The 26,038-nt window shown below is 46.8% G+C and overlaps 1 protein-coding gene across 1 annotated transcript in view; it reads right to left on the bottom strand.

The window, feature by feature from the left end:
• F13A1 (coagulation factor XIII A chain) overlaps positions 1-26,038 on the bottom strand; it is a 536,045-nt gene that overhangs the window by 301,587 nt on the left and 208,420 nt on the right. Inside the window, exon 7 of the mRNA XM_069217374.1 lies at positions 20,013-20,187. Coding sequence (XP_069073475.1) covers positions 20,013-20,187 — 175 coding nt within the window. The remainder of the gene's footprint in view (positions 1-20,012; positions 20,188-26,038) is intronic.

Here is a 26,038-nt window from a genome sequence, read left to right as displayed (position 1 = left end):
CCATTGTCAGGAACCATGGGCTGAACATCGTCTTCTACACCGACACCCAGCTGATCATCTCTTTGACCGAAAACCCCACAAGTGCCAAGAAGAATTTCCACAACGGGATGGAAGGCGTCGCTGCCTGGATGACGGATAGCTGCCTTAAGCTAAACTCTGACAAGACCGAGAGCCTCATCCTGGGACCATCCACATCAGCCTGGAATGACTCCTGGTGGCCATCCACCCTCAAACCCCCCCCCCCCACCTCTACAGACCACGCACGCAACCTCTGCTTCATCCTGGACTCATCGTTCACCATGACCTACAAAGTCAACTCAGTCGCATCCTTCTGTTTTCACACGCTCCAACTGCTCTGGAAGATCTAGAAATGGATTCCAAAGGAGGCCCACAGAACCGTGACCCACGCCCTCGTTACCAGCAGACTCAACTATGGCAACGCCCTCTACGCCAGCACAACCCAGAAAAACCTGAAGAAACTACAGCACATCCAAAACGCATCAGCCAGACTCATCCTGAACATTCCCCACCGTAAAGACATTTCGAATCACGAGACCTCCACTGGCTTCCTATCGAGAAAGGGAATAACTTCAAACTCCTCGTACACGCATACAAGGCCCTCTATGACCGAGGACCCGCTTACCCCAATCACAACATCACCTTCTACTCCCGCACCAGACCTCTCAGCTCTGCTCAAAAAGCACTAGCCACCGTACCCCGCATACAGAATACCTTGGCTGATGGAAGATCCTTTGCCATCCTCACTGCAAAGAGCTAGAACACCCTGCCCCCAAGGCAGTTGCAAAGACAAACCCCCTCAGTGCCCTGAGACCCTTACGGGTAAGTAGCTGCTGTAGGAAAGTACCATCTTAGCTGGCATGTTACCCCCATTTTTCATATGTATGTAAGTTTGTTTTTGCCTGTCTCACTGGGATCCTGCTTGCCAGGACCCCAGTGTTCGTAGTTTGTGGCCTGAATGTGTGTATCTGTGTAGTGACTAACTGTGTCACTGAGGCTTTGCTAACCAGAACCTCAGTGTTTATGCTCTGTCTGCATTTAGAATTGTCACTATAGTCTAGTGACCATTTTTACCAGTTCTAATTGGCACACTGGAACACCCTTATAATTCCCTAGTATATGGCACCTAGGTACCCAGGGTATTGGGGTTCCAGGAGATCCCTATGGGCTGCAGCATTTATTTTGCCACCCATAGGGAGCTCAGACAAATCTTACACAGGACTGCCACTGCAGCCTGAGTAAAATAACGCACACGTTATTTCACAGCCAATTTACACTGCACTTAAGTAACATATAAGTCACCTATATGTCTAGCCTTCACTTAGTGAAGATTAGGTGCAAAGTTACTAAGTGTGAGGGCACCCTGGCAGTAGCCAAGGTGCCCCCACATAGTTGAGGGCAGTTTCCCCGGACTTTGTGAGTGCGAGGACATCATTACATGCGTGCACTACATATAGGTCAATACCTATATGTAGCTTCACAATGGTAACTCCAAATATGGCCATGTAACATGTCTAAGATCATGGAATTGTCCCCCATGCTAAATCTGGTATTGGGGTGCCAATCCCATGCATCCCCGGGGCTCCACCATGGACTGCCAAACCAGCTCTCTGGGATTTTCTCTGCAGCTACTGCTGCTGCCAACCCACAGACAGGCTTCTGCCCTCCTGGGGTCTGGGCAGCCCAATCCCAGGAAGGCAGAACAAAGAATTCCCTCTGAGAGAAGGTGTTACACCCTCTCCCTTTGGAAATAGGTGTTAAGGGCTGGGGAGGAGTAGTCTCCCCCAGCCTCTGGAAATGCTATGAAGGGCACAGATGGTGCCCTCCTTGCATAAGTCAGTCTACACCGGTTCAGGGAACCCCCAGTCTCTGGCACGGAACTGGACAAAGGAAAGGGGAGTGACCACTCACCTCTCCATCACCACCCCAGAGGTGGTGCCCAGAGCTCCTCCAGTGTGTCCCAGACCTCTGCCATCTTGAATCCAGGGGTGTGAGGGCACAATGGAGGCCTTTGAGTGGCCAGTGCCAGCAGGTGACGTCAGAGACCCCTCCTGATAGGTGCTTTCCTGCTAGGTGGCCAATCCTCCTCTGAGGGCTATTTTGGGTCTCTCCTGTGGGATTTTCCTCAGATAACAACGTGCAAGAATTCACCAGAGTTCCTCTGCATCTCCCTCTTCGACTTCCGCCCAGGATCGACCGCTGACTGCTCCAGGATGCCTGTAAAACTGCAACAAAGTAGCAAGAAGACTACCAGCGACATTGTAGCGCCTAATCCTGCCGGCTTTCTCGACTGTTTCCTGGTGGTGCATGTGCTGGGGGCTGTCTGCCTTCACCCTGCACTGGAAGCCAAGAAGAAGTCTTCCGTGGATCGACGGAATCTTCCCCCTGCTCCAGCAGGCACCAAACTTCAGCATCACCGGTACTCTGGGACCCCTCTCATCCTGACGAGCGTGGCCCCTGGAACACAGGTGGTGGACCCAAGTAGCCCAGACTGTCCAGTGGTCCAACTGTCCAAATTTGGAGGAGGTAAGTCCTTGCCTCTCCAGACAGTAATCCTGTGAACTGCATGAACTGCAGCTGCTAGGGCTTCTGTGCACTTTTGCAAGGAATCCTTTGTGCACAGCCTCCGCCCTGCATTGCTGAACTTGATGTTGCTTCCTTTCCATGAGGACATCCTTCTCAACAATGCAGTAACATATTTGTGGGACAAAGCTTCAGAAATAGCAATGTGTAACCCATAATTGTGTTTAATCTGTTCTGTACTGGAAGACTCATGTTAACATTGAGAATTAAAGTGCAGTAACTCAACAAGTACGGGCCCCATTCACAAAGATTTGACTGTGAGTAGGGGTGTAGGTGGGCAGGTATGACTCACTCTTGCAGTGCTTTGATAGAAGAATAGATAAGGATGGTATTTGAATCGTGCATACTTGATGCAAACTTGAGTCTCTGATATGTCCACTCCTATGGACCTTTAGCTCAAACTGAGGCTGAAATCACAAATTCAGTAACATTGTAATGGCAGAGATGCAGTTTTGCCCCACAGTAATGATAGAGAGGAGTAAATTTGCAAGCCATAAAGGTTTATTAGCAAATTAGAAAAGTTACAATCTTCAACCAATTTAATTAGTCATAAATTGAGATTGAACTGAATACACTCTGCATGAATATGATCTAAGTAAGTCAAGTTAGTAATGCAAATATTGTGTTATTAAAGGCAACATATGCAAACCAAAGCAAAGTCTCATTTTCATAAATGAACCACTGAGGCTAAGCTAAGGTTTTGGGTAGGTTGGGGAAATTCATAAGCAGCAAGTGTCAGCAAATCTGCATCAAACGAAGAACCAAGTAAAGGTTCTGATTAGAATGAGAAGACATGTCTTTGCTGGATAACTCTAGGAGCAGAGGAATAGGAGTATTGGTCTCAAGAGAACAAAAAGGAGGTCCGCCTGCCAAGGTGGACAGGGGCAAGAGATCTAACTAACCAATAGGCTTCACACAGTTAAAATGTTCACTCCATCCAAGAGATACATCTTTTAGGCTCCCACCAGGCAGGAACTAATCATAATCCGGGTGTTCTCTCTGTACTTGGTGTCCGCCTCCATCTCACAGATAATACAATGCCGACTTCTCGATCATCATGGCCTTCACGATATCTCACAAATGAGTACTCATGTCCTCTCATCTTGCAGGTGCTGGGAATCATCATCCAAACTATTTACTATTGTACAACCTTCAACATGTAAGTTAACAATGAACAACATTTCTAAATGAGAACACAGTGACTCTTGCCTGAAGCAGAATAAAATGTTATGCACAACAAACAGAAATACAAAGTTTATTACAAATGGAGTAGGGCACCAAGGCTACTCACAACAATATTGAAAGTCACATATCCTAACTGAAGGTAATCAAATATTTGATTCTTTTAGCTTACCAAACCTAAGTGCAAAATAACCGGTAGAATAAAGTGTGAAATGATGCACAAATAATGAATAAATCAGGTGTAAACCATATAAGCTTACACGTTAACATATAAGTAAGCACAAATAAATTATGGTGACACTGCTTCACCACTGCTCCTGGCTTAGTCCTAGAATTTAGTAGAAAAAGAGAAGCACTACTGTCTTACTGCTGAAATTCAACTACATGAGTAAGTCATGTCTACTCGCAGATAAACCCTTGTTAACTAGGCCTGATACTTTTAGATTGGTATAACTGCAAATAGTTTTTAAGTGCTGTTTTTTCAGTGGAAAGGCAATGCCATGTTGTTCTTAGTTTTGGGGCTGCAAATCCTTAGAGCTACCCAATGCAGGCTTCACCGAGTCTTAATTACAATGGTTTCGCTTAACAAAATATTTTTATTGGTTCATGGAAAAATCTAGGAAGAGGAAGATTGTCCAATGAATTTCCCACCATGCACTACAGCATAAAGGAGCCTTCCTACATACATTCACTGATGTCATTGGCCTCAATAAGTAAAGAGCGATAGCTGAGGCTACCTTCGGATGAACTATCACCGCATTACACACTGGCTTACAGCGATGAGTGTGGACTCTTAATGGGAGCTTCCACGGGTTACAAGTGGAATGCCTTCAGGCAAGCTCACTTAACTAAAAGTGTCCAGCATAACAATACGGTCCCTTCCTTTCCACTGCTGGTCCAAAAGCTGGACGGCATTAAAGATCCAGGGCGCTAGGGCCCACACCTCCCAGCAACGGACCCCAGTTGGTCGCTATGTCCATAGGACATTCCAGGTGACATCATCCTTGGGAAAGGTGGGGTCAGAAAGAACTCATCACACACAAACCTCTCCTGGGCAAACACCACTCAGCCCTTTTACACAGGAAACCTTTCAAGCACGTGGGCCAATGGACTGCTGCTGAGGTGGGCGCAGGGAAAAATCTGCACCGCTGTTTTTCAGATGTACCAGGGCCGAGAGGGATTACTTCTTGTAACCCCCCCTCTTCCTGGGCATTACAACCTAGCTGATAGAAATATAGTTATTCTGCGCAGATGGTAAAATATGTTATGAGGATCAATGCAGCAAACGGATATTTGAAACATGTGTATTCTATTTGTATCACTGTTAAAAGAAATTAAACAAGAGGGCTGCCAGATGCAAGTCTAATTCTTATTTTATTGTAATATGGTACACATAAAAATAGAAATTTTGCAATGTTAATGCAAGCTTGGAAAATTACTTTTTTATTGCCTTCTTCTCCCACATTTTACAGTTAATGTTTCACTTCTTTATTATGCATTTCAGATCTAAGGCCAAGGTTAATAATTTCTCTAGGGGCGCTGAAAATGCCTACCCACAGTGTCTGTGTTCTAATCAAGTGGGCTTGTAAGAAAATTAGATTTTCACAAAGTTTGCAAGAAACGCAAGAACAGTATGTCGCTACAGTCTGGGGATCTTGCTGTTTTACTGTGTAAATCACTTTCAGTAACCAAAGGCTTTAAAAAAAACAATTGTACTGCAGCAGGCTTTTGATAATGTGTAAAAGATAGAATTCAGAATAAATGCCAGGCGAAATAAGCACTGCTATATTTGTGTCAATGAGTCACATTTGTAAAATGGTTCACATATTGGCCTGGTTTCTAAATGTTTCAGGTCCATCTATTTTTTAAACGTTCTTGCCCTTGGGGGCGTGGCTTCGGGTGTCAAGATGGCAGTCTCACTCTGAGAGTGCTCTGGACCCCTCCGTGATCTGCCCGTAGCTAGCGTGGTCTGACCGAGCAGAAGACGCCGCCCTAGCAGTCCTTGTGACCCTTGGACCCGGGGGAGTCTGTGGCGGTGAGCAATTAAGGAAAGCGGCCCCCGTTCCCGTGCCGCGGCCCGTCTGGTCCCCGAAAACAAAATGGCGGCCGGAGCTGGCTCCCGCGACTGAGCCGATGCCGGACCGGCGGCCCCTCCTGGCGTGGCCACGCTGGACCGGAGGTGTGACGGGGTGAGGAGAGAAACCTGGAAGGAGTCGAGGCCGCGCTCCATACGCGGACCTCGCGGCCTGTGGGAACGGCGCTGCTGCGTCCCGGGGGGACGACGCCGAGTGGTCGGAGCCGCAGCCGCGCACCGGCTCGAGAGTGCCGGCCGAAAGGAGCTGCGGGGCTATGCTGCGTCGGACCGTGACCCTGCTGGCCGGGACTGAGGGGGCGAAGGGGCAGTTGCGGCGAGGGACCCCCCGGTACCCTGATTGATGGCAGAGGCGTGCTGAAGGCGCATGGAGTGCCACGGTGACACCAGGGCCGGACGAGGCCCCACTGAAGGTACCGGCGCGACTTGAGAACGAGGAGGGGGAGAGGAAGAGAGTTGGGAAGGGAAGACGCCCTACCCCCCTTAACATCTAACAACTAACAATTGAAAAGAGAGACTTGGATCCACCCTCTCTGGGTCCTTGACCTGATCGGGCCCACCGTGGACCACGGCCGCGCCGGGGAACAAACCGCGATCCGACCTGATGGAGGGCGGCAGCCTTGAGTCACCCCGTGGCGACGATAGTGCAGCGCAATTAGCAGCTGGGCCACGGTGGAACTGGATTTGTCGCAGAATCACCGGATCCCAGAGGTGGAGCAGGCCAGAACTTGGGCCTGAGTGCCTCTCCCCGCGCCCCCTTTGTATCCGTGGTAATAGCAAACGTGCAGGGGACCTAGACTTGATCTGAAACACTGCAAGAAGCGAGTTTTCTGACTCCCGTCTCCGGTGTCGTGATGGGGAGAGACAAGGCGAACAAACAACCCCCACCCTCTCAGCAAAAGATTGACCAGTTCACTACGCCAGCGGGCCAGCGAGGAGAGGGAGACACGGCTAGTGGGGGCCCAGCACCGGACGGAGTGAATGCCATCCTTCAAGCCATTCAATCATCATAGTCTGCTGTAGAGACTAAAATCGGGGAAGTACGAGAAGACGTGGGCCTTGTTCGGCAGGACCTCAGAAACGCGGTGAACCGAATCACCGAGGTTGAAACCAGAGACTCCCAGACTGAAAATGATCTAGCCGACCTTAGAAGTAAAGTGGCCCAGCTGCAGACTCGAACCGGCGAGCTACACCGTCGTGCGGAGGATGCAGAAAACCGGTCAAGACGCAATAACCTGCGCTTCATCGGATTCCCGGAGGGCATAGAGGATGGCGGGGCCTCTGAGTTTCTAGAGAAGTGGATTAAAACCTGGATGCCGGACCAGTCCCTTTCGCCCTGGTTTGCGATCGAACGAGCCCACAGGGCATTGGCCCCACGCCCCCCACCAGGTGGCCCAAAATGCCCGATGATTGCACGCTTCTTCACCCTCAAAGATAGAGACAATATCCTTAAAGAGGCTAGGAGATCGGAGGACCTTCAATGGGAGAACCATAAAATCCTAATTTTCCCAGACTACACCCGTGAGGTCCAGATCCGCCGCCGGTCGTATGAACACGTTAAACAGAAACTTAGAGCAATGCAACTTTCATACATGCTCCTCTTTCCCGCGTGGCTCAAGGTCCTCTTGGCCGGGCGAGCACATTTTTTTGAAACACCCGAAGAGGCATGGGACTGGCTAACGGAGGAGGGCATCGGAGCCCGAGGGAGGCCCTTGGGACACGCAGAGAGGGCCCCCCGGGTCAGACCCCCGATCCTGGCGGGACCCCGGAGGAGTCGGAGGCGTACCAGATCTCGGAGAGGGAGACCAAAGGACACAAACACCCCGGCAAGTAATGAGGCAATCCGAGACTCTGGCTCACAAACAGAGAGGAAACCCGCGGACCCTTCCGGACCTCAGACCTCAATTCAAACGACAGATGACAACCACGTGAGCCAGTCCCCGGCTCTCGGTTAATATGGTATACTTGGCACCCGCTGATGGGAGCCCGAAGGACCTGAGATGTCCGACTTGCTTATGAAGACCTTACAAGGGTCACTACAGAAGGCACCATGCCTCTATACTACATGGCGCCCGGAACTTGGCATGTGACCACTAATTGTAATTGATCCGACTATATGGAGGGGTCCACCACTCCACCCCAACGACAGTCCTGCTGGCCTAGGACTAGGGGCCAGATGCAGGAAGAAAGCAAATTGCGACTTGCAATTTGCGAGTCCGTGCGACTCGCAAATTGCAAGTCGCAATTTGCTATGCAGAAAGGTGTCTCAGACACCTTCTGCAACTCGCAATGGGGTCGCAAAGACCCACCTCATAAATATTTATGAGGTGGGTCGCAGTTTGCGACCCCATTGCGAGTATAGGCACTCGCTAACATGGAGGCCTGCTGTAGTCAGCAGGCCTCCATGTTAGCGACCTGCTTTTAAATAAAGCAGTTTTTTTTTATTTTTTAAATGTAGCCTGTTTTCCCTAAGGGAAAACGAGCTGCATTTAAAAAAATCCGAAACCTTTTGTTTCGTTTTTTTCAGGGCAGAGAGTGGTCCCTTGGACCACTCCCTGCCCTGAAATTTTTTTTGGGGTCCATTCACAAAGGGGAAGGGGTCCCATGGGGACCCCTTCCCGTTTGCGAATGGGTTACCATCCACTTCAAGTGGATGGTAACTGCGACTCCATTTGCGACCGCATACGCAGTCACAAATGGAATTGCATACCATTGCGAATCGCAAATAGGAAGGGAACACCCCTTCCTATTTGCGATTCGGAAATGCATTTTGCGAGTCGGATCCGACTCGCAAAATGCATTTCAACATAGCAAAGTGGCTTTTGCGAGTCGCAAACGGCGTTTTTCGCCGTTTGCGACTCGCAAAACCCTTGCTACATCTGGCCCTAGGTCCCCACTTTTGGTTGGGTATTTGGGCGACAGATGCTTCCGGGGTAGGAGTATGGGGAGGGGGGTGGCTGGGGGGGTGGGAGCTTGAAGCTAGCCTAGAAAGTAATAAGTTGGTTAGCTTCATTTGTTGTTTTATTATTTTATTGTTATGTTTGAAATGGTCGTCCCTACGTCAACAGCCAGACACTCAGCCCTATGTAACACCTATGCAACCCATGCCTGGCACTCATTGACTCAGGTCTTCTCCTGGAACGTAAATGGCCTATTGGATAAGATTAAGAGGTCAGCAGTATTTAGCACTCTCCGCAGATATTCCCCCTCAGTAGTCCTCTTGCAGGAAACTCACCTCCTTGGGTCTAGGTGCCCCATGCTCGCGCGGGGAGAATATGACAGAGTTTACCACGCGGGCTTCTCCATGGGCTCTAGGGGGGTAGCCCTTTTACTTCACTAGCTCCCTGCCTGTGGTGATTACAGCCACACAGGCCAACCCACAGGGCAGATTTGTAGTGGCCACAGGGACTCTCCATGGGTCATCGATAAATTTTATATGTGCGTACACCCCCCCTGCGAGGCTTGATGCGTTCTTGCTCTCGCTTCGCCGAGTGGTTGTGGGACTGCCCCAAGGGGTCATCCTGCTGGGAGGAGACTTCAACGCGGTTCTCGATCCCGACCTGGATGTATCCGGCGGGACTACGGCCAGTAGATCAGCCAGGGCTTCGGCCCTCAACAGCTGGACCGAGAGCCTTGGCCTTTGCGAGGTGTGGAGAACCTGGCACCCCAGAGATCGTCAATACACCCACACGTCGGCCGCCCACCGGACGCAATCCAGAATAGATCTTGTGTTCATGTCCGCCTTAGACCTCTCGAGCGTCACAGGGGCAGAGATACTCCCCCGAGGAGTTTCGGACCACGCACCAATGCGGGTCCGCCTGGGCGGAGCAGATCCCTCTAAGCGCCCGGTATGGTGCCTAAATGCATGGTACTTACAGGACAAAGACTATACCCAAGAGGTCAGAAATCATCTCGCTCAATATTTTGGTCTGAATCTGGGGTCGGTCCGGTCCCCAGGAACAATATGGGCCGCCTGTAAGGCTACCCTCAGAGGGCACACCAAGCACCTTCTCCATTCCCGCGAACGGGACAGGAACTCCCAGGTCTCCGAACTGGAGGCCAAGGCATTGAGACTGGAGCGCCAACAAATGACTTCATTGTCTGCCACCACCATGAGGCAGCTGACTATGGTTAGAGAAGAAATTAAACACATAATGCTAGATTCGGCAAGATGCATTTGGAGAGCCTCGGTAGCCCGTATATATGGCTGGGGGAACAAAAATGGGAAGCTCCTGCACTGGCTGGCCACTCGCCCTCTGGCCAACAGGGTTATACCTGAGATTTTAGAGTCCTCGGGCTCCCTCTCCAGGACACCTACTGAAATCGCACAAAGCTTTGCCTCCTACTACGCCGGCCTCTATGCAATGCACCCCCGCCCTGCTATTGAGAGAGAGACTCCCCTCTTAAATGAAATCATTCTCCCAGGGTCTCCCTAGAGACAAGGGACAGTCTGGATGAAACCATTAGCCTCGCAGAGATCACCAGTGCAATTTCTAACCTGGCACCGGGCAAGACCCCAGGCCCCGACGGACTCCCAGCAGAGCTATATAGCAAATGCAGTGATATACTAGGTTCCCACTTGCTCAGCATGTACGAAGAGGCCGAGAAACTGGGCCGATTCCCCACCGAGATCGACCAAGCGAAAATTGTAGTGATCCCCAAAATCCAACCCCCATCACGGCATTGTTCGGTATACCGGCCCATCTCACTTCTAAATATTGAGATCAAAGTGCTTTCCTCGATCCTGGCCTCTAGATTGAAAGAGGTAATGCCCACACTAGTGCACCCTGACCAGTTTGGCTTCATGCCCAATCGTAATACCAGGCACTGCATTAGGCGGTTGCATCTGGCCCTGGCACACCACAGGACTCTGTCCCACACACCCTTGGCATTACTCTTACTCGACTTTGAAAAAGCCTTTGACACAGTGGATTGGTCCTACCTTGAGTTGGTCCTGCAGAAAATTGGGCTCGGCCCCAGATTCCGAGGCCTAGTGAGACTCCTATACTCCAAGCCGACAGCTCGAGTCCGAGTGAATGGAGTGGTCTCCGACCCGTTCACTATTGGCCGTGGAACCCGACAGGGATGCCCGCTATCCCATCTGCTCTTCGCATTAATGATAGAGCCTCTGCCGATGCTGCTGCGGGGAGACCCCCTGATCGAGGGCTGGTCCTGGCCCGCTTGTGCAGAGGACCGTGTGGTGTTGTTTGCAGACGATGTCCTCCTATATATCTCCAACCCGGCAAAAAGCGCCCCCCGCGTACTTGAGATCTTGGGCCTCTTCGCAGAGGCCTCTGGCTGACTTTGAACCCCGCCAAGTCCCTGTTGGTCCCCCTACACCGCTCTGGAGATTGTGTGGACTGGCAGCGGAATATTCCAGTAAGAAGAAACAGCTTTAAATACCTGGGAATATATATTTCACTTCTCCCTGAGTTGACATGGGAACTTAACATTACACCGCTAACTAGAAGAATCAGAAGTGATCTCCTGCGCTGGAGGACTCTTCCTCTTAACCTGCTTGGTAGAATAGCGCGCTACATGATGATGATCCTCCCTAGGCTCCTCTATCTTCTGCAAAATTTTCCCCATCCCATCCCTAGGAAATGGTTCGGGGAAATGGACTCATTGGCACGCCAATTTATATGGAGCGGAGCCCGTCCACGGCTGGCGCTCAAGACTTGCCAGAGGGATGTATATGATGGGGGTTTAGGCATGTCCAGTATCCATTACTACCACCTCGCGACACAAGTGCTTGTGATTAATGACTGGATGGGGGGTGGATGGACAGACCCGGCATACCGACTGGAACTCCAGACGATGGGCTACTCACGGATTTTTGACACCCTCTATGGGGGCCCGATCTCTCGAGATGTCCCGGATGTGACCAAGGTGGTTCTGCAGGGATGGCGGACGGCTCAAAAATCGACGGGGTGGTGGGGACGTCTTACCCAACAGACCCCGCTGTGGCATGGGAGGCACTTGGTGGAGGTGGCGGGCCTGGAGGGGTTTCAGAACTGGGATAACATAGGTATCTCCACACTAGGCGATGTCTGGAACGGCTCACACATACGGTCCTTTGAGATCTCCAGAAAATCTTTTCATTAAATAAGACACAGTTCCACAGGTACCTCCAGCTCCGCCACGCCTTATTAGTACACATCCGAGTGGGAGAGGTCATACCCGAATGCAGCCCCATGGAGGCCAAGGCACTGATGGGGGGCCTGGGCAAGGGAGGTGTTTCTTGGATATACCGCACCCTGGTCGCCGGCACCTCGGGTCCCCTGGGGGAGCTTCGCCAAAGATGGGAGGGGTGGGTAGGCCCCATGGAAGAGATGGAATGGGGTGAGGCACTGATGGCCCCGCGAGCCCTGGCGATCGCTACCCGCCTTAGATTGATACAAACTTACTATCTGCACACAGCATACCTCACACCCGACAAACTACACAGAGCGGGCCTCCGCCCCACTGCGGAGTGCCCCCGCTGCAGGAACCCTACAGCTGACTTCTTCCACATGGTATGGACCTGCCCAGCCATGGTGGCCTATTGGGGGGCTGTCTTGCGGGAGGTTTCTGAGGTTTTGCACGAGAATTTAGAGAGAGCCTCTGCCCCTCCTCCTTGGGATCATGGGCGACACCGAGCTAAGGAGACCAGACCGAATTTTCCTTGGGGTGGCGTGTCTGGTGGCCAAGAGGGATATAGTGGCAAACTGGAAGGCCAAGAGTGCCCCAACATTGGCTAAATGGAGACGGGGAGTGGATTGGTGCGCGCAGAGAGAAAAACTTGTATATGAGGCTAGAGGATGTCCGAATAAGTACAATAGGATATGGGGGAGATGGGAGGCCGCACTAGGCTCCTGAATAACATGTAATCCCCAATATAATGGGTTGTCTGGGATCACGGGTTCGACCAGTGTTGGATGCCCGTTGGCATCGTGTTTAATGTATGTATCATTGTTTCTTTTTCTTGCAAAAATCAATAAAAATTATTTATAAAAAAAAAAAACTTTCTTGCCCTTATACTCATTGATGCTGAGTCACATTAGGAGTCAGTGGACAGCAGTGGGGTAAAACATCTAGCCCAGACCAACACCAAGCCTGATATTTATGCAAATCAATCTCCAGTTTACATTATCGGTGAATGTATCTATTTATTTGTTTGTGCAGCATCACGTTTAGCTTGATGGACAGTTCATGGTGCTGGGAAGGATCTGGTTTGTAAAGATAAAGAATAAAGGACACCCTGATCGTAGGGCATTGCGTGAGGTCAGTTACGAGCAGTGTTTCCCTACACAACGCCCTCTGTCACTTCCTTTGGTGTGACAGGACACCATTTAAGTGCTGGCTAAAATATCTCGCTTTCAGGATTATACTAAAGTGGAGGGAGCTAAGTTGTGCTGTGAGACAAAGTGCAAAGCATTCCAAAGTGTAGGGCCCTGAAATTCCAAGAACCGGCCACTTGGCCTGATTTAGAGTTCGGTGGACAGATACTCTATCACAAACATGATGGATATCCTATCCATGTTATTACAAGTACATTATACCCTATGGCACTTTTGATAAGGCGGACGGGATGTCCATCACATCGTGACAGAATAACTTGTTCTCCAAACTTTAAATCAGGCCCCCTGTGTTCTGTTATTTGCATGCTTGTTGATGGATTAGGTTCAAAGAGGTTGGCCACAGGGTTTTGACAAGGATATGGTAGGTGACACTGGTTATGACGTTAACCGAGAGCTTTGCACTAGCAGGCGTTCCTTCTGCATGAACCTTAACTTTCTTGGTGCGAGGTAAGGAATTTACATGAGTTAGTTTCCAGTCAAAATGTCATATAAAGTTCTGAGGACTAACAAGGAAGTTACTAAGCGCGATTTTTATCAGGAGTCAGAGGAGGGAGTTTGACCCTAGTGTCATGTAGTCATGGTGTTTCGGTTTGACCGAGAGACAGTCAGAACGGTTCTACAGTGATTGGAACTCTACAAGTAAATTCTTTGGAATACGTGGATCGATGTTAATACAATAAACCATATGGATGTTACCACTTTAAGAACTTTGCATTTTTTTGTGAATTGACGAGGAAAGACAGGATGCCTCTAACCATACATAGATGACGGAAACTTGATTTAGTTACAGTAATATAAAGGAGAACTCATTATCAAACATCAAGCCTAAACTCCAGGCTTGTACAATAGGAAACGGAAGTTGTCCCAATGCCTATGACTATCACCATTCAAGCAAAGGTGGATTTTGTGCATTCAATGAGGAATTTGTTTTGGTTATTTGCCACCTTTAGAAGCTCTCTAGAATCATCTTCAAGCCTGGCATGGATCAGAGTATTATTGGCATGTCCAAAATGTGAATTAGCAGCAAAACTTCTGCATCGTAGAGTAAGTGTGATAATGATAGTGAACAGTACCTGCTCAGTCTCTATGTGCACCCATGTCATTTTGTGCTGTCACATGCTTATTTTTGTATTTCAACATTTATTTTCTTTTGGAAAGTCCATGGGTGATATATACAAACAAACCCTTTCTGAATTTGGATTTTTTCTAGTACGGTATAGCTTCCTGGTTTCTTTGCTGGGTTACACACCTGTTTTAAGCCCAAATTGCAAACAGGTTTAAACCACAAAAATAGGAACCATTGACTACCATTTAGAAAAATGCAAAACCTTGGTTAAAAAAAAAAAAACAGCGCTGCTTGTTCTAAAAGCTGGGAAGATGAAGATCCTTTGGTCGGTGTCAGGGTAAGAAAAAAAAAAAAAAGACTTTCTTGAACAGCACGTTTTCCTCCCCAAAGAAGCAAATTCCCAAATTGTTCCTATTTTCTGTGTTCCCTCAAGGGTATCCACAAATACTGGAAACCTTTAGGATCCCCAGCGTGTGTGAAAAAAAAAGAACACAAATTTGGCCTCTGTATCTTTTTGGGAAAAAAGTATGAAGACCTATGTAAAAATTACCCCAAACATTAAAAAAAGGGTCAGCTCGGGTTTTGCCGGTAGGCAAACGTTAGCAGCTAGGGGGTTAACTTCAAAGGTTTTTCCAGTGAATGAGACTTTGAAGGCACAAGGAAACATCAAAGGTCACATCTCAACAGATGGACAACACAATGTATGTATGTAATCATGCTTACCTCATAGCTATGCTTTGCTCTCCTCTGCAATATTTGTGCCTTTGAATAGTTAATAGTTAAATAGTTAATGGTTAAGGGCATGAGAGCCAGCATCTGGATTGGTCAGGGGATTTGGCTAAGACACTCCTTGCTGCCTTTTTGCTGGAGAGAACTAGGTAAGTGCGTTTGTTTATTTTATGTACTGTTTTTAGTGTTTATTTATTTTTTACATACTGCCAGGCAGTGTGAGGCGGGGCTGCAGGGGCCTTTGTTACGCCACCATGCAGGTGGGTTTACTTTTTGTTCATTCTACCATCAGATGAGGAGCAATGCTGCCTGCGTGACTCTATATGATTTGTAGTTAAACTTGAATGAAATTTCACTTTTGAAAATGAACAGATTGAGGTAATAATATCTGCAGTGAATAAATAGACGAAAAGATAGTCTTAATTCTAAAATACAGTGTGATAGACATCAAGGTCAGAAGAGGAGGCATGAGCTATAGAAAATGCCACAATATGATAATACTGAGAGGATTATTTTTTGTTTGCTAATGAACATATTTTAAGTAATAGAGGCCATAAGGATGATAGAAATAGCGCAAGTCGATTTGATAGTTGTTTTTTGATCCAGCAATTTCAGTGGTGGCAAAGGCACCTCAAAGTCAGTGGTGAAAGGTATTATGTGTAAAATAGAACAGCGCACCGCTAATGCCCTGAGAAAGGGCCATCACAGGTCTAATGACAAATATGTTGGTTTGAAATGATACAGATGCAGGAAAATAACATTAAATTGATTATTTAGGGTTTGGCTGGTGCAGGAGTTTCACGAAAAATGCAGGGCTGTCCCTTCCACATAAATGTGGTGTATACGCAAGGCTACTGGACTATGTGGCAAAGAAGCACCAAATTATGCAACAGGATTGACTAAATTATGCAGAAAAAAAGTCAAATTATGTGGCATAAGGAGACAAACAATTCATTAATTAGTACCAGTTTAACAACCAAATACAGAAATAAGCAACGGAAAGATGACCAGTTAACCTTTGAGGGGGGCTTTTCACTGTGCACAAACACGTTGCCACATTTTCAATAACTTTTGATCCATTTAAACAAGAAACAATTTTTTGTTAAAATCAGCAGTTTGTGCTGCAGATCACGGATTACACAGCAAATGCAACAAATCCATAGTTATGCAAAAAAAAGCTGCAGAATCATATAATTCCATTTGTCCTGTCCATACCCAGGAATACATACTGAACAGGGCAGCCTTGACACCACCTATTTTTGGAGGATGTCCTGCATCTGCCAAATTTTAAATAATGTCCTACATCTTTTATGGATAAAGAACATTTGTGAGATGGCGATACGTTATGTAGGTTTTTTCTGGGCACCTGTTGAGTGCCTGTTATCAATGACTTATTGTTGCAAAATGCCCACATTCAAACCTCCAGCCAGCACCCGGAAGGATTGACCGTTTTCACTCCAAAGGAGGCACATTGTATTTGCGTGTGAATTCTGTGCTCTCAAAGTTTACCTTCTCCCTCTCAAAGATAAACCTGATTGAGAATCAAACACCTTGAACCAACTCTTACCAAACCAACCCAGCTTGGACAACTTGAACTCCTCTTTAGAATGTTTCTACAATGTAATATATTCATCATGTGGAATGTTATTGCTTTTTTGTCTCATTCATCATGCCTTGTCACCACCACTAAATAGACCTAAGCAAACTGCTGTTGCCCTTAAGTATTATATTCTCTGTTCTGAACAGCCATCCTGATAGAAAAACGGATGGTGTATAATAAATGTTAAAATATCAAGACAACTTATATTTGAGTATGGTGATCGAATTAAAATTCCCAAGAAGGTGAGGTCTGTGACTTAATGTAGAAGGAGGGTGCTACTTCAAACATTACCACTTTGAATATTGATTTATTATAAAGGGATAACAACACATCAAGAACTTAATGCTGTTTGGAAAAATTGTGGGAATCCAAGAAGTCGTCATGGTTGTCGTTGTGGAGTTAGGTGTAAACATTTACTTTTTTTTATCAAGTTCAATGTGCTTGACACTTCACCTCATTTGCCCATTGTAAGGTTTAAGAAAGTACTATTATGTCTGGTAAAAAAAGGGAGTTGAAGAATGACTGGTCAACAAATGGGAGCTTTTCCATCAAGAAGGCAGTACCATGCTCATCATTTAACAGTTCACGTAAGGGAGGAAAGGCCTTCAGGTAATACTCAACTTTAACTAAAGCCTAATATAGTTTTAGAAGAATTTGTAGAAAGAGGAACTCCATGTATGTATTTTATCTCTAAATACAGTAAGAATCTCAAATAGTAGAAGGTAGGGCTCATGCAAAGAGTCGTGACTAATTAAAAATACAATAGATTGAGTGGTAGATTGAGGTAAAGGAAGGTGGTGATGAAACCTGGGAAGAGAAAATTGTAGGACAGTCTGGAACACTGATATTATTATTATTATTCCTAAACGAAAACACGTCATTAAATGTTAAACAGGTGAACAAGGGAACGCTGTTAATATGTTATGGTCCTGGCTTAATATTTCTCTCGAAGACAAAATGAAAAAAAAAACGAGAGATTGCGGTCAACAAGTTAGTATACAATTGCGAGGCTCTTGATAATATGCAACAAACTCAATAAAAATATATTCAAAGGCAGAGTAGGAATAAGTTGTGACAAAAAGGATATGGCAATATATCAATTTCAATTATAAAAATGTAGTTATAAAAGTAGACTTTTACCACATCTACTCTTTAAAAAAAAATCAAACCTAATCACATATGGCTACTCTTAACTTAATCTCACCCTCTAACCCATGGGTTCTCGCAAACATTTTCCCAGGGGCCACAGAGTTTGTGATGTGACTGAGGGCCTCATTAATGCTAGCAAGCTAGCGGGCGGTGGTTGGGAGGGTAGGGGGGTGGTTTGGGGTGGTGGCGGTTGTTCAGTATGGTGGGTGTAGGAGAAGCGAAGCATATACATCTAGGCCCATATTTATACTTTTTGACGCTAAACTGCGCTAACGCAATTTAGCGCCAAAAAATTTTGCGCCGTCTAACGCCATTCTGAAGCGCCATGCGGGCGCCGTATTTATGGAATGGCGTTAGACGGCGCAATCAGACCGGCGCTGCCTGGTGTGCGTGGAAAAAAACCACGTAGACCAGGCAGCTCCGGCGTTGGGAAAAAATGACGTTAGGGCGTCTTAAAATGGCGCAAGTCAGGTTGACGCTAAAAAATCGTCTTAACCCGATTTGCGCCATTTTTTCGACGCCCAGACGCCATTTCATGACTCCTGTCTTAGTAAAGACAGGAGTCATGCCCCCTTGCCCAATGGCCATGCCCAGGGGACTTGTGTCCCCTGGGCATGGTCATTGGGCATAGTGGCATGTAGGGGGGCACAAATAAGGCCCCCCTATGCCACAAAAAAAATAAAAATATAAAAAAAATTATACTTACCTGAACTTACCTGTACTTCACTGGGATGGGTCCCTCCATCCTTGGGTGTCCTCCTGGGGTGGGCAGGGGTGGCAGGGGGGGTCCCTGGGGGCAGGGGAGGGCACCTGTGGGCTCATTCTGAGCCCACAGGTCCCTTAACGCCTACCCTGACCCAGGCGTTAAATTCAGGCGCAAATGCGGGTTTTTTTGACCCGCCACCTCCCGGGCGTGATTTTTGCCCGGGAGTATAAATACGACGCATTTGCGTCGCCGTCATTTTTTTAGACGGGAACGCCTTCCTTGCATCTCATTAACGCAAGGAAGGCGTTCACGCTAAAAAATGATGCTCTTTCTTCATACTTTGGCGCTAGACGCGTCTAACGCCAAAGTATAAATATGGCGTTAGTTTTGCGCCGAATTTGCGTCGAAAAAAACGACGCTAATTCGGCGCAAACGGAGTATAAATACGGGCCCTAGTGTCTGAAATGCATAATGTGAAACCAGAAAACCTGCTATGATTCCTAGCTTCCCCACTTTACCAAAATGTGTGATCCTAGACAATTCATTTTTTTCACTTTCCCTCCTTTTTCTTCATTAGTGAATATACGAGAATCTCAAAATACATGACTTCAGGATGTGCGCTGTACAAAACCTTCTCCTGGGTTTGATTTAATAAACTATAATAATGTTCATGTGTAATATAAACTCAGGTCACCCAAAGAGTGAATATGAAAACCAACTTGCCTCTTAGTTCAGTATTGGCATTGTTTTCAAATGGGGGGGGGGGGCGGGGGAATGAATGTTTCTGTATTTATGTTTGAAAACCATCACTTAAAAAGAAAATGCTTCTCTATGCACTGATATACTGTAATCTGATGTACTATGTTGAAACGACTCTGCATGTTAATGATAAACAGTCTTTTGATTCTTGAAGAGGCCTTATTATATTTTTACAATTTTGGTGTAGCATGTCTTTAAAAATGAAGGTGTTCCCACAGGTGCTGGACAACGTAGTTACTTGCTTTCTTTGCCTCCGATTAACATTTAAATAAAGGCTTGCCTTTTATTTAACATATTTTTAATCATTGTGCAGAGTTGAGTAAACAGCAGCCCAGTCCTGCTGTTGAGCAGGGGGCCGCATGTAAAGGTCAGGAGGGCCGCATGTGGCCCTCGGGCCGTACTTTGAGTATCACTGCTCTAACCCTTATCACATTGCTTAGCTTCACCCTAATCCCCAACCGCAACACTGACCCTAACATTTAACATAACCCTTAAACATTCCATACTCTCACTATGACTTTTTCCTTACCCTTAAACCAAACCTAGACCTAATTTTAAATCTCGCCCTTACACTAACCGTTAACCCTTCCCTTATTGTCCCCTATTGTTTATCCTAACCATTAGCCCACCTCTAACCCCTAACCGCTAAAAGTCGGATGGCTAGAGGGCGAGGAAGCATTAGAGAAGTTAATTCTTTCATTTGTATAGACAAGCTAAGTATCCTTAAAGGTTGAGACAGCCAATACTTTGAAAAACATAAAATTGTTATGGAGGTAGCCAATGCTTACAGGTATTGAAGACACCAGCAAAAACCCAACACTGCCCATAGCGTACTGGCCTTCCTGAACTGCGATACTCCAATAGAATGTCCACACTACCAGTCCAGGCAGAGGGAGCCACTCCACCGGCGTAGTCATTCTTCCAGCTCCCTGCAATAACTCCATCATCATCTTTAGCATTTACCTGCAGAGACAGAAACAAGACCTGTAGCTATATCACTGGGCCTAACTTTTACAATACATTCTTAGCATGCAGGAATCCTTCTTAGGACCTTAGTACATGAATAAACAAAACCAGTGACAATGACATTGAAACTGGGCAGCACAGACACTGGAGCTGAGAGACACCGACTGGACCGGAAGTAATTCGTCACTGGGTCGAATGGACACACACACACACACACACTGGGTCAGGAAGACACAGACACTGAGACAGGTAAATAAGGACAGGAAGTCATGGACTCTGGGTTAGGGAGATGTGAACTAAGTAACATGATACATAGACACCGAACATATTAAGATGGACACTGAGACAGTGAGACACTGACACTAGGACAGAAAGGCACAGGCCTTGGGACAGTAAACCCAGACAGAGGGAGATATTGACAAATCAACAAGGACTCCATAACAAGTAGACACGGACAACATTGCAAGGGAGACAAGGGAAGTTGGACGGGGAGGCATTGACCACAAGGACAGGAAGGCAAAGAGACTGGGAGGCAGAGACAGTAGGGCAAGGATACACACACGCACTCACACAAACACACACACACACACACACACACACACACACAGAAAGTAAAGCATAGAGGCTCTCATTATGAGTGTCCTAGTAATTGGATGGTAATTGCCACACCTGGCAATTAGTCACACCTGGTAAGAGATATTTACTAAGTTCTGTAATTACCTCCTATTACATGCTGCACCTGGCTGACTGAGGCATAACGTAAAATTACTGTTGGCTGTACTAATAACCCCACAGTCCACCATTTTGTTCAGCCATTTTCCCCTGATAAATTTTGCAATGCTTCTCCTGGCGAAATCTGTCTGGAAGCAATTGTAAGGATTAGTAATTACCCATGAACCTGTATTTTTGACCCATGTGCAACCTCCTATTTGTGGACGGAAATCACACTGAAACGAGCTTATAATATGGCCAGGAGACTGGGACAGAGTCAAGCATAGGCAAACACAAACATTGTGACAATGAGACATGGGGACTGAGTGGAACAGACACAGGAACATGGAAGCCCTGAAACGAAGGCCAGGAGGACATAGACTGTCAGAGAGTGAGGCAAAACAGAGCACTAGCACAGGGAAGCAAGAATGGTTGGACATGAAGAGATAGGCACTAGAAAAGGGATGATACACGCACAGCAACAGGAAAGCTATGTTACACAGAGACTGGGACAATGGTACTTGGTGATAGGTACATTAGGGAAGAAGGCAGGTTCACAGGTGAAGCCTTACATTAATACTGGGGCAAGGAGACTTGTGAAGAGCAGCAAGCGGACATTCACAGTGGACAAGTGCACCCAGGCACCAAGACATGGAAACACTGACATTAGCACACAGACGCAACGAAAATGTGGTAGGGAGACACATACTCTGAGGCAGATAGACGATCCATTAGGAAATGGGCCCATTGACACTAAAATAAAGAAATGCATGAGGAAGCTTATTGAGGAAGACACAGTCAAGGGCATGGGCTTTATGACACAAAAACCTGGAAAGAGAAACATTAGACCAAAAAAGACAATAACATCAACAATAGAAAACACCATTCAGCCAACTAACATAAAACAGGACCCACTCAGTGCCAAGAGGTTGAGGTATGAAGAGAATTTTTCGAAATAACAAATCTTACTAAATTGCCTCGAGTAGATTTTGATATGTATTGCAGTGCAGTGTGTTGCAGTGGATCCTCTAAAACCAAATACATAAATGATAGAGATAGATGGGAATACCCCTTTCGGTATTGTCCAATATTGTCACATCTGATATTTCTAAACCACCAAATAGTCCAGTGTGGCCTCTAATCTGCTAATCGAGCAAGTAGTTGGTGGATAATTGGCCAGGTCGTTATTTTATAATTTTAAGGCTTTACTTTTTTGTACAGGAATAGTGTAGGGTCAGCAGTTAATTTAGTTCTGAATGTAATCCAAATTAAACATAAGGGAGCTTCTGAAACGACCAATTAGTAGTGGTAATTACATGTCTAAGAACTGGGAAGCATAGACTCTATCACTTAATTAGTTTAATGATTCTACCCTGGTAATATAATTTGAGATTCCAAAACCCATTTCTGTTTATGTGCTCTGTAAAACAGTGCAGTGGATGATCACAGGAAATGTGAATGTAGTTCTACTGCCCTTACGGTGGACTATTTGTCATTTGTTTTAATTATGTTACCAACTTTAATTAAAGTGAGATTAAACGCAGCCATCACAATTAGGTAAATATACACAACTAGTAGTTAGAAAATATGAAGTTAAAAGAAATATTCTCAACATAAAGAAACAAGAGAAGAGTTAATACATTTTGCGCTAAAAGAATTGTGCCAAAAACACAAGTGCTGAGAAAATCGACTGCCCGAGCTCTGGATGTTTGCATTGTTCCGGTGCTCCACCACTAAAATGTGGCTATAAATGCAGCGTAAATATGTGATGAGGGGTAATGGCATCATTGTGGGAATTTTGAGTTACAAATGTAACACAAAATTCCTGAAATTACACTGGAGTAATTAAAATTTTGCTCGGTCCTGATATTAACCAATTCTGGCCTCGTTCTTGTAATGATTGCTTTGGTTGCTCTAGCACCAAACTCCCATATTATTCTAATGCAGTGCCGGATCCATGCCTAAATTTAGGGATCCCAACTGGCTATGTCATTGACTTGCATTTCGCTCATTTGTATGTAGATGTATTTCACATCGGAAAAAATTCTGCCATGGTTTCGGCCCGTCTAGAGCTATGTTGGACACCCCTGTTCAAAAGTCTTTTCACCATTTCACACAACACACTGTGGTTATATGTAATGTTTCAACTTCTACATACCTATGTGACTATATTTGTTCTATACAACAAATCCTCCACATATCTGCTATTCTTCACCCTCCTCCTTGCATCTGAGGAATTCTTCTCCACTCAGGGGCAGTTTGAAATCCATGCCCTCCAAAATGTCATGCAAGACCTCACTGTTGGAACTGTGACAAGCTCAAAAACACATTTACCAAGATACTATCATGTTTCTCCAATTTTTCCATTTTTCTGAATCATGCTTTTTCCCAACACTGTCTGCAACACCGTTAACAACACCTAGAAATCCCCCTAATCTCATGAACTTCGGCAACCACTTCATCACCAGTAAAGCACATCTGTCTGCCATCTTATAAATGTGGATCCCTAAAAGGGACATTTCTTTGGCTGATGCCATCAGCCCTGGAATCTTCATTCTCCCAGCACGTATTATTGCAAACTCTCCTACTACAGATGATGGCATCTACCTGCACTTCACTGCCTCTATCAACCAGATAATACGTTCCATCACATTTAACATCTACGTGGTATCATTGTGATTTCCAGTCTTTGATCCTGAACCACCCAACCACCTACTCTAGTATCCCTCTCGTCCACTACTATGGACTTTGGCTGGCCACTTTTTATTTACTCTTATATCTTCGCTAAACTTGGCTGAGCGCAACTGTCATGTTGACAACCTTTCCCAAATGACCTGTTCTCAAATTGCACTGGATGACTGCAAAAGTCTTCATCTTTCTTTAACTTGAAATACAACATTCTCAAGTCCACCAACTTTTAAATCTCTTTAGCAAATCACGATCAATCTTCACCATTAGCTGATTCAAAAACTATTTAACAGAATGTCCTGAATCTCAAGTTCACATGACTGAGTTGTGCTATCAGATCCATGGGTAACCTAAAACCTTCTGCTACTTACATCAGCTAATATCAGCAGAGAAGCAGGATTCTCAGAACCACAAGTCCACATCTGCAATGAGGCAGCACTCTCAGAATCTCTAGTTCTTCGTCAACAGTCAGGCAGCACTATCAGAATCTAATCTGATTAATTATCTTTGCATGAGCCACTTTATCCATACCCAATCTCTCTTCCCTCCATCATTTAGTGTCTGATTCACTGCACTGACCACCTGCAACTGCACAGACCTCCTGGTCAGCGTCTGCTGCCCTCCCCAGCTCCTCTGGCTGATGCTTCTGCCTTTTGCCTGGGATGAACTGAGAGTCTCCTGACTCAGTTTGAGGCCTTCCTCCACCCACAGGCTCATCCCTGCGCCTCATCCCTGGTGGTCTTGTGGCCATCACAAGTACGTATTTCTCTCTGTCCCCATTTCACTCTTGCTTTTTTTGCTTTTTTTGCTTGCGTGTTTCCTTTTATTTTCCTTTCTCCCCTCTTTTACTCTGCCTCCTACCTCCCGCAAGCACCTTTCCCGCCCTCCCGCCTCCCAGCTGGCAGCTCCCCCTCACCCCCTCCCCTTCTTAATGGCGGCCACAGTGTGGGTGCTCCAAAGGCAAGCCCGTCTGTGCCTGTACACACCTGGACCGTGCCCAGTGCCAGGAACACCGGATCTCCGTTAAACCACCCCCTGGCCTGCCTCCGCTACAACTCAGAGACCCTCCTCTGCCTCAACACGGATGTCTCAGCAACAGCTGCACCATCTCCCCAAGTACACCCATGGACCTTTCACTTGCAGGAACTGCAACTTCAGTAACAGTCTCAACAAGCTGAACCTTCTCTTTGGCGACCTGAATTTCCACCTCGAGGACTGCGCCAACCCAAACACCACCGTTCTATTCGACAACCTCGCCACCCTCAGACAGCTGGTCTCCGCATCCACACACATCACAGGACACACACTGGACACACACACACTAGACCCAATCTTCACCTGAAGCAACCGGATCACCATCAAGACCATCTCCACCACAGACTGGACCGACCACCGCTGCATACACTTCACAATCACTGCACCCAGCAGCTGCACCTGCACTACCCAGGACACCCCACAGGAAATGGAATGAAATCACGAACAAGCAACTCACCTCATCGCTCAAATCCCTCCCTCCTAGGATGCCAACACAGCAGCGCGCAATCTCAACGCATGGATCACCGAATGCCCCGAACCTCTAGCCCCCTTTCAACTCACATCGGCCAAACGCATACCTAAGAAAGCCAGCTGGTTCCACACCAAACTCTAAGAATCAAAGCGTACCCGCAGACGTGTAGAGAAAAAATGGAGGAACATCCAAACCAGCGAAGACCTCCCCTCATTCAGAGCCGCAATTTCCGCCCACTGACGAAAAATCAAGAATGCAAGGAAGGACGCACTCTGGGAGCACATCAACTCCTCCGCACACAACTCTAAGGAACTCTTCTCAGTCATCAGCGAGTTCACAGATCCTCCCTCTGAAGCCACCAGCATCCCCTGTCACAAGACCTCTGCGACAAACTCACCACTTTTTTCCACCACAAGATCCAGGACATCTATGACTGCTTCCTCTCAGAAAATCCTGGCACCGGAACTAGTGATTGACCACTCACCCCCAGAACCCACCCAGATCATCCACAGCTGACCCACGCTCACCACAGTCAGCATCATGAACAGCACCCACTCCGGAGCCCCCACAGACCCTTGCCCGCACCACATATAGATCAGAGCCAGCGCATCCATCGCCCGAGCACCGGAACACTGTCAACTGCTCTATCAACACTGGCACCTTCCCCGAGGACTGGAAACACGCCAAAATACATTGATCCATCAGGACTAAAGAATTTCCGTCCCATCTTGCTGCTACTGTACCCTGCCAAAATACTGGAGAACAATGCACAACTACGGAATTTCATCAAGGCCAGCAACTCCCTAGACAGCTCCCAGTCCGGCGTCCGCAGACACTAATGACATCCGATTACTCCTAGACCATGGCCACACCGCAGCGCTCATACCCCTAGACTTTTATATATATTGCCATGTCGATATAATCTGCATAGAACTTCTCAGT

The sequence above is a fragment of the Pleurodeles waltl genome, chromosome 2_1 (assembly GCF_031143425.1).
Source record: "Pleurodeles waltl isolate 20211129_DDA chromosome 2_1, aPleWal1.hap1.20221129, whole genome shotgun sequence".
Classification (NCBI taxonomy): domain Eukaryota; kingdom Metazoa; phylum Chordata; class Amphibia; order Caudata; family Salamandridae; genus Pleurodeles; species Pleurodeles waltl.
The sequence above is the reverse complement of the archived record's forward strand: the minus strand, read 5'-3'. Positions and strand labels throughout refer to the sequence as shown.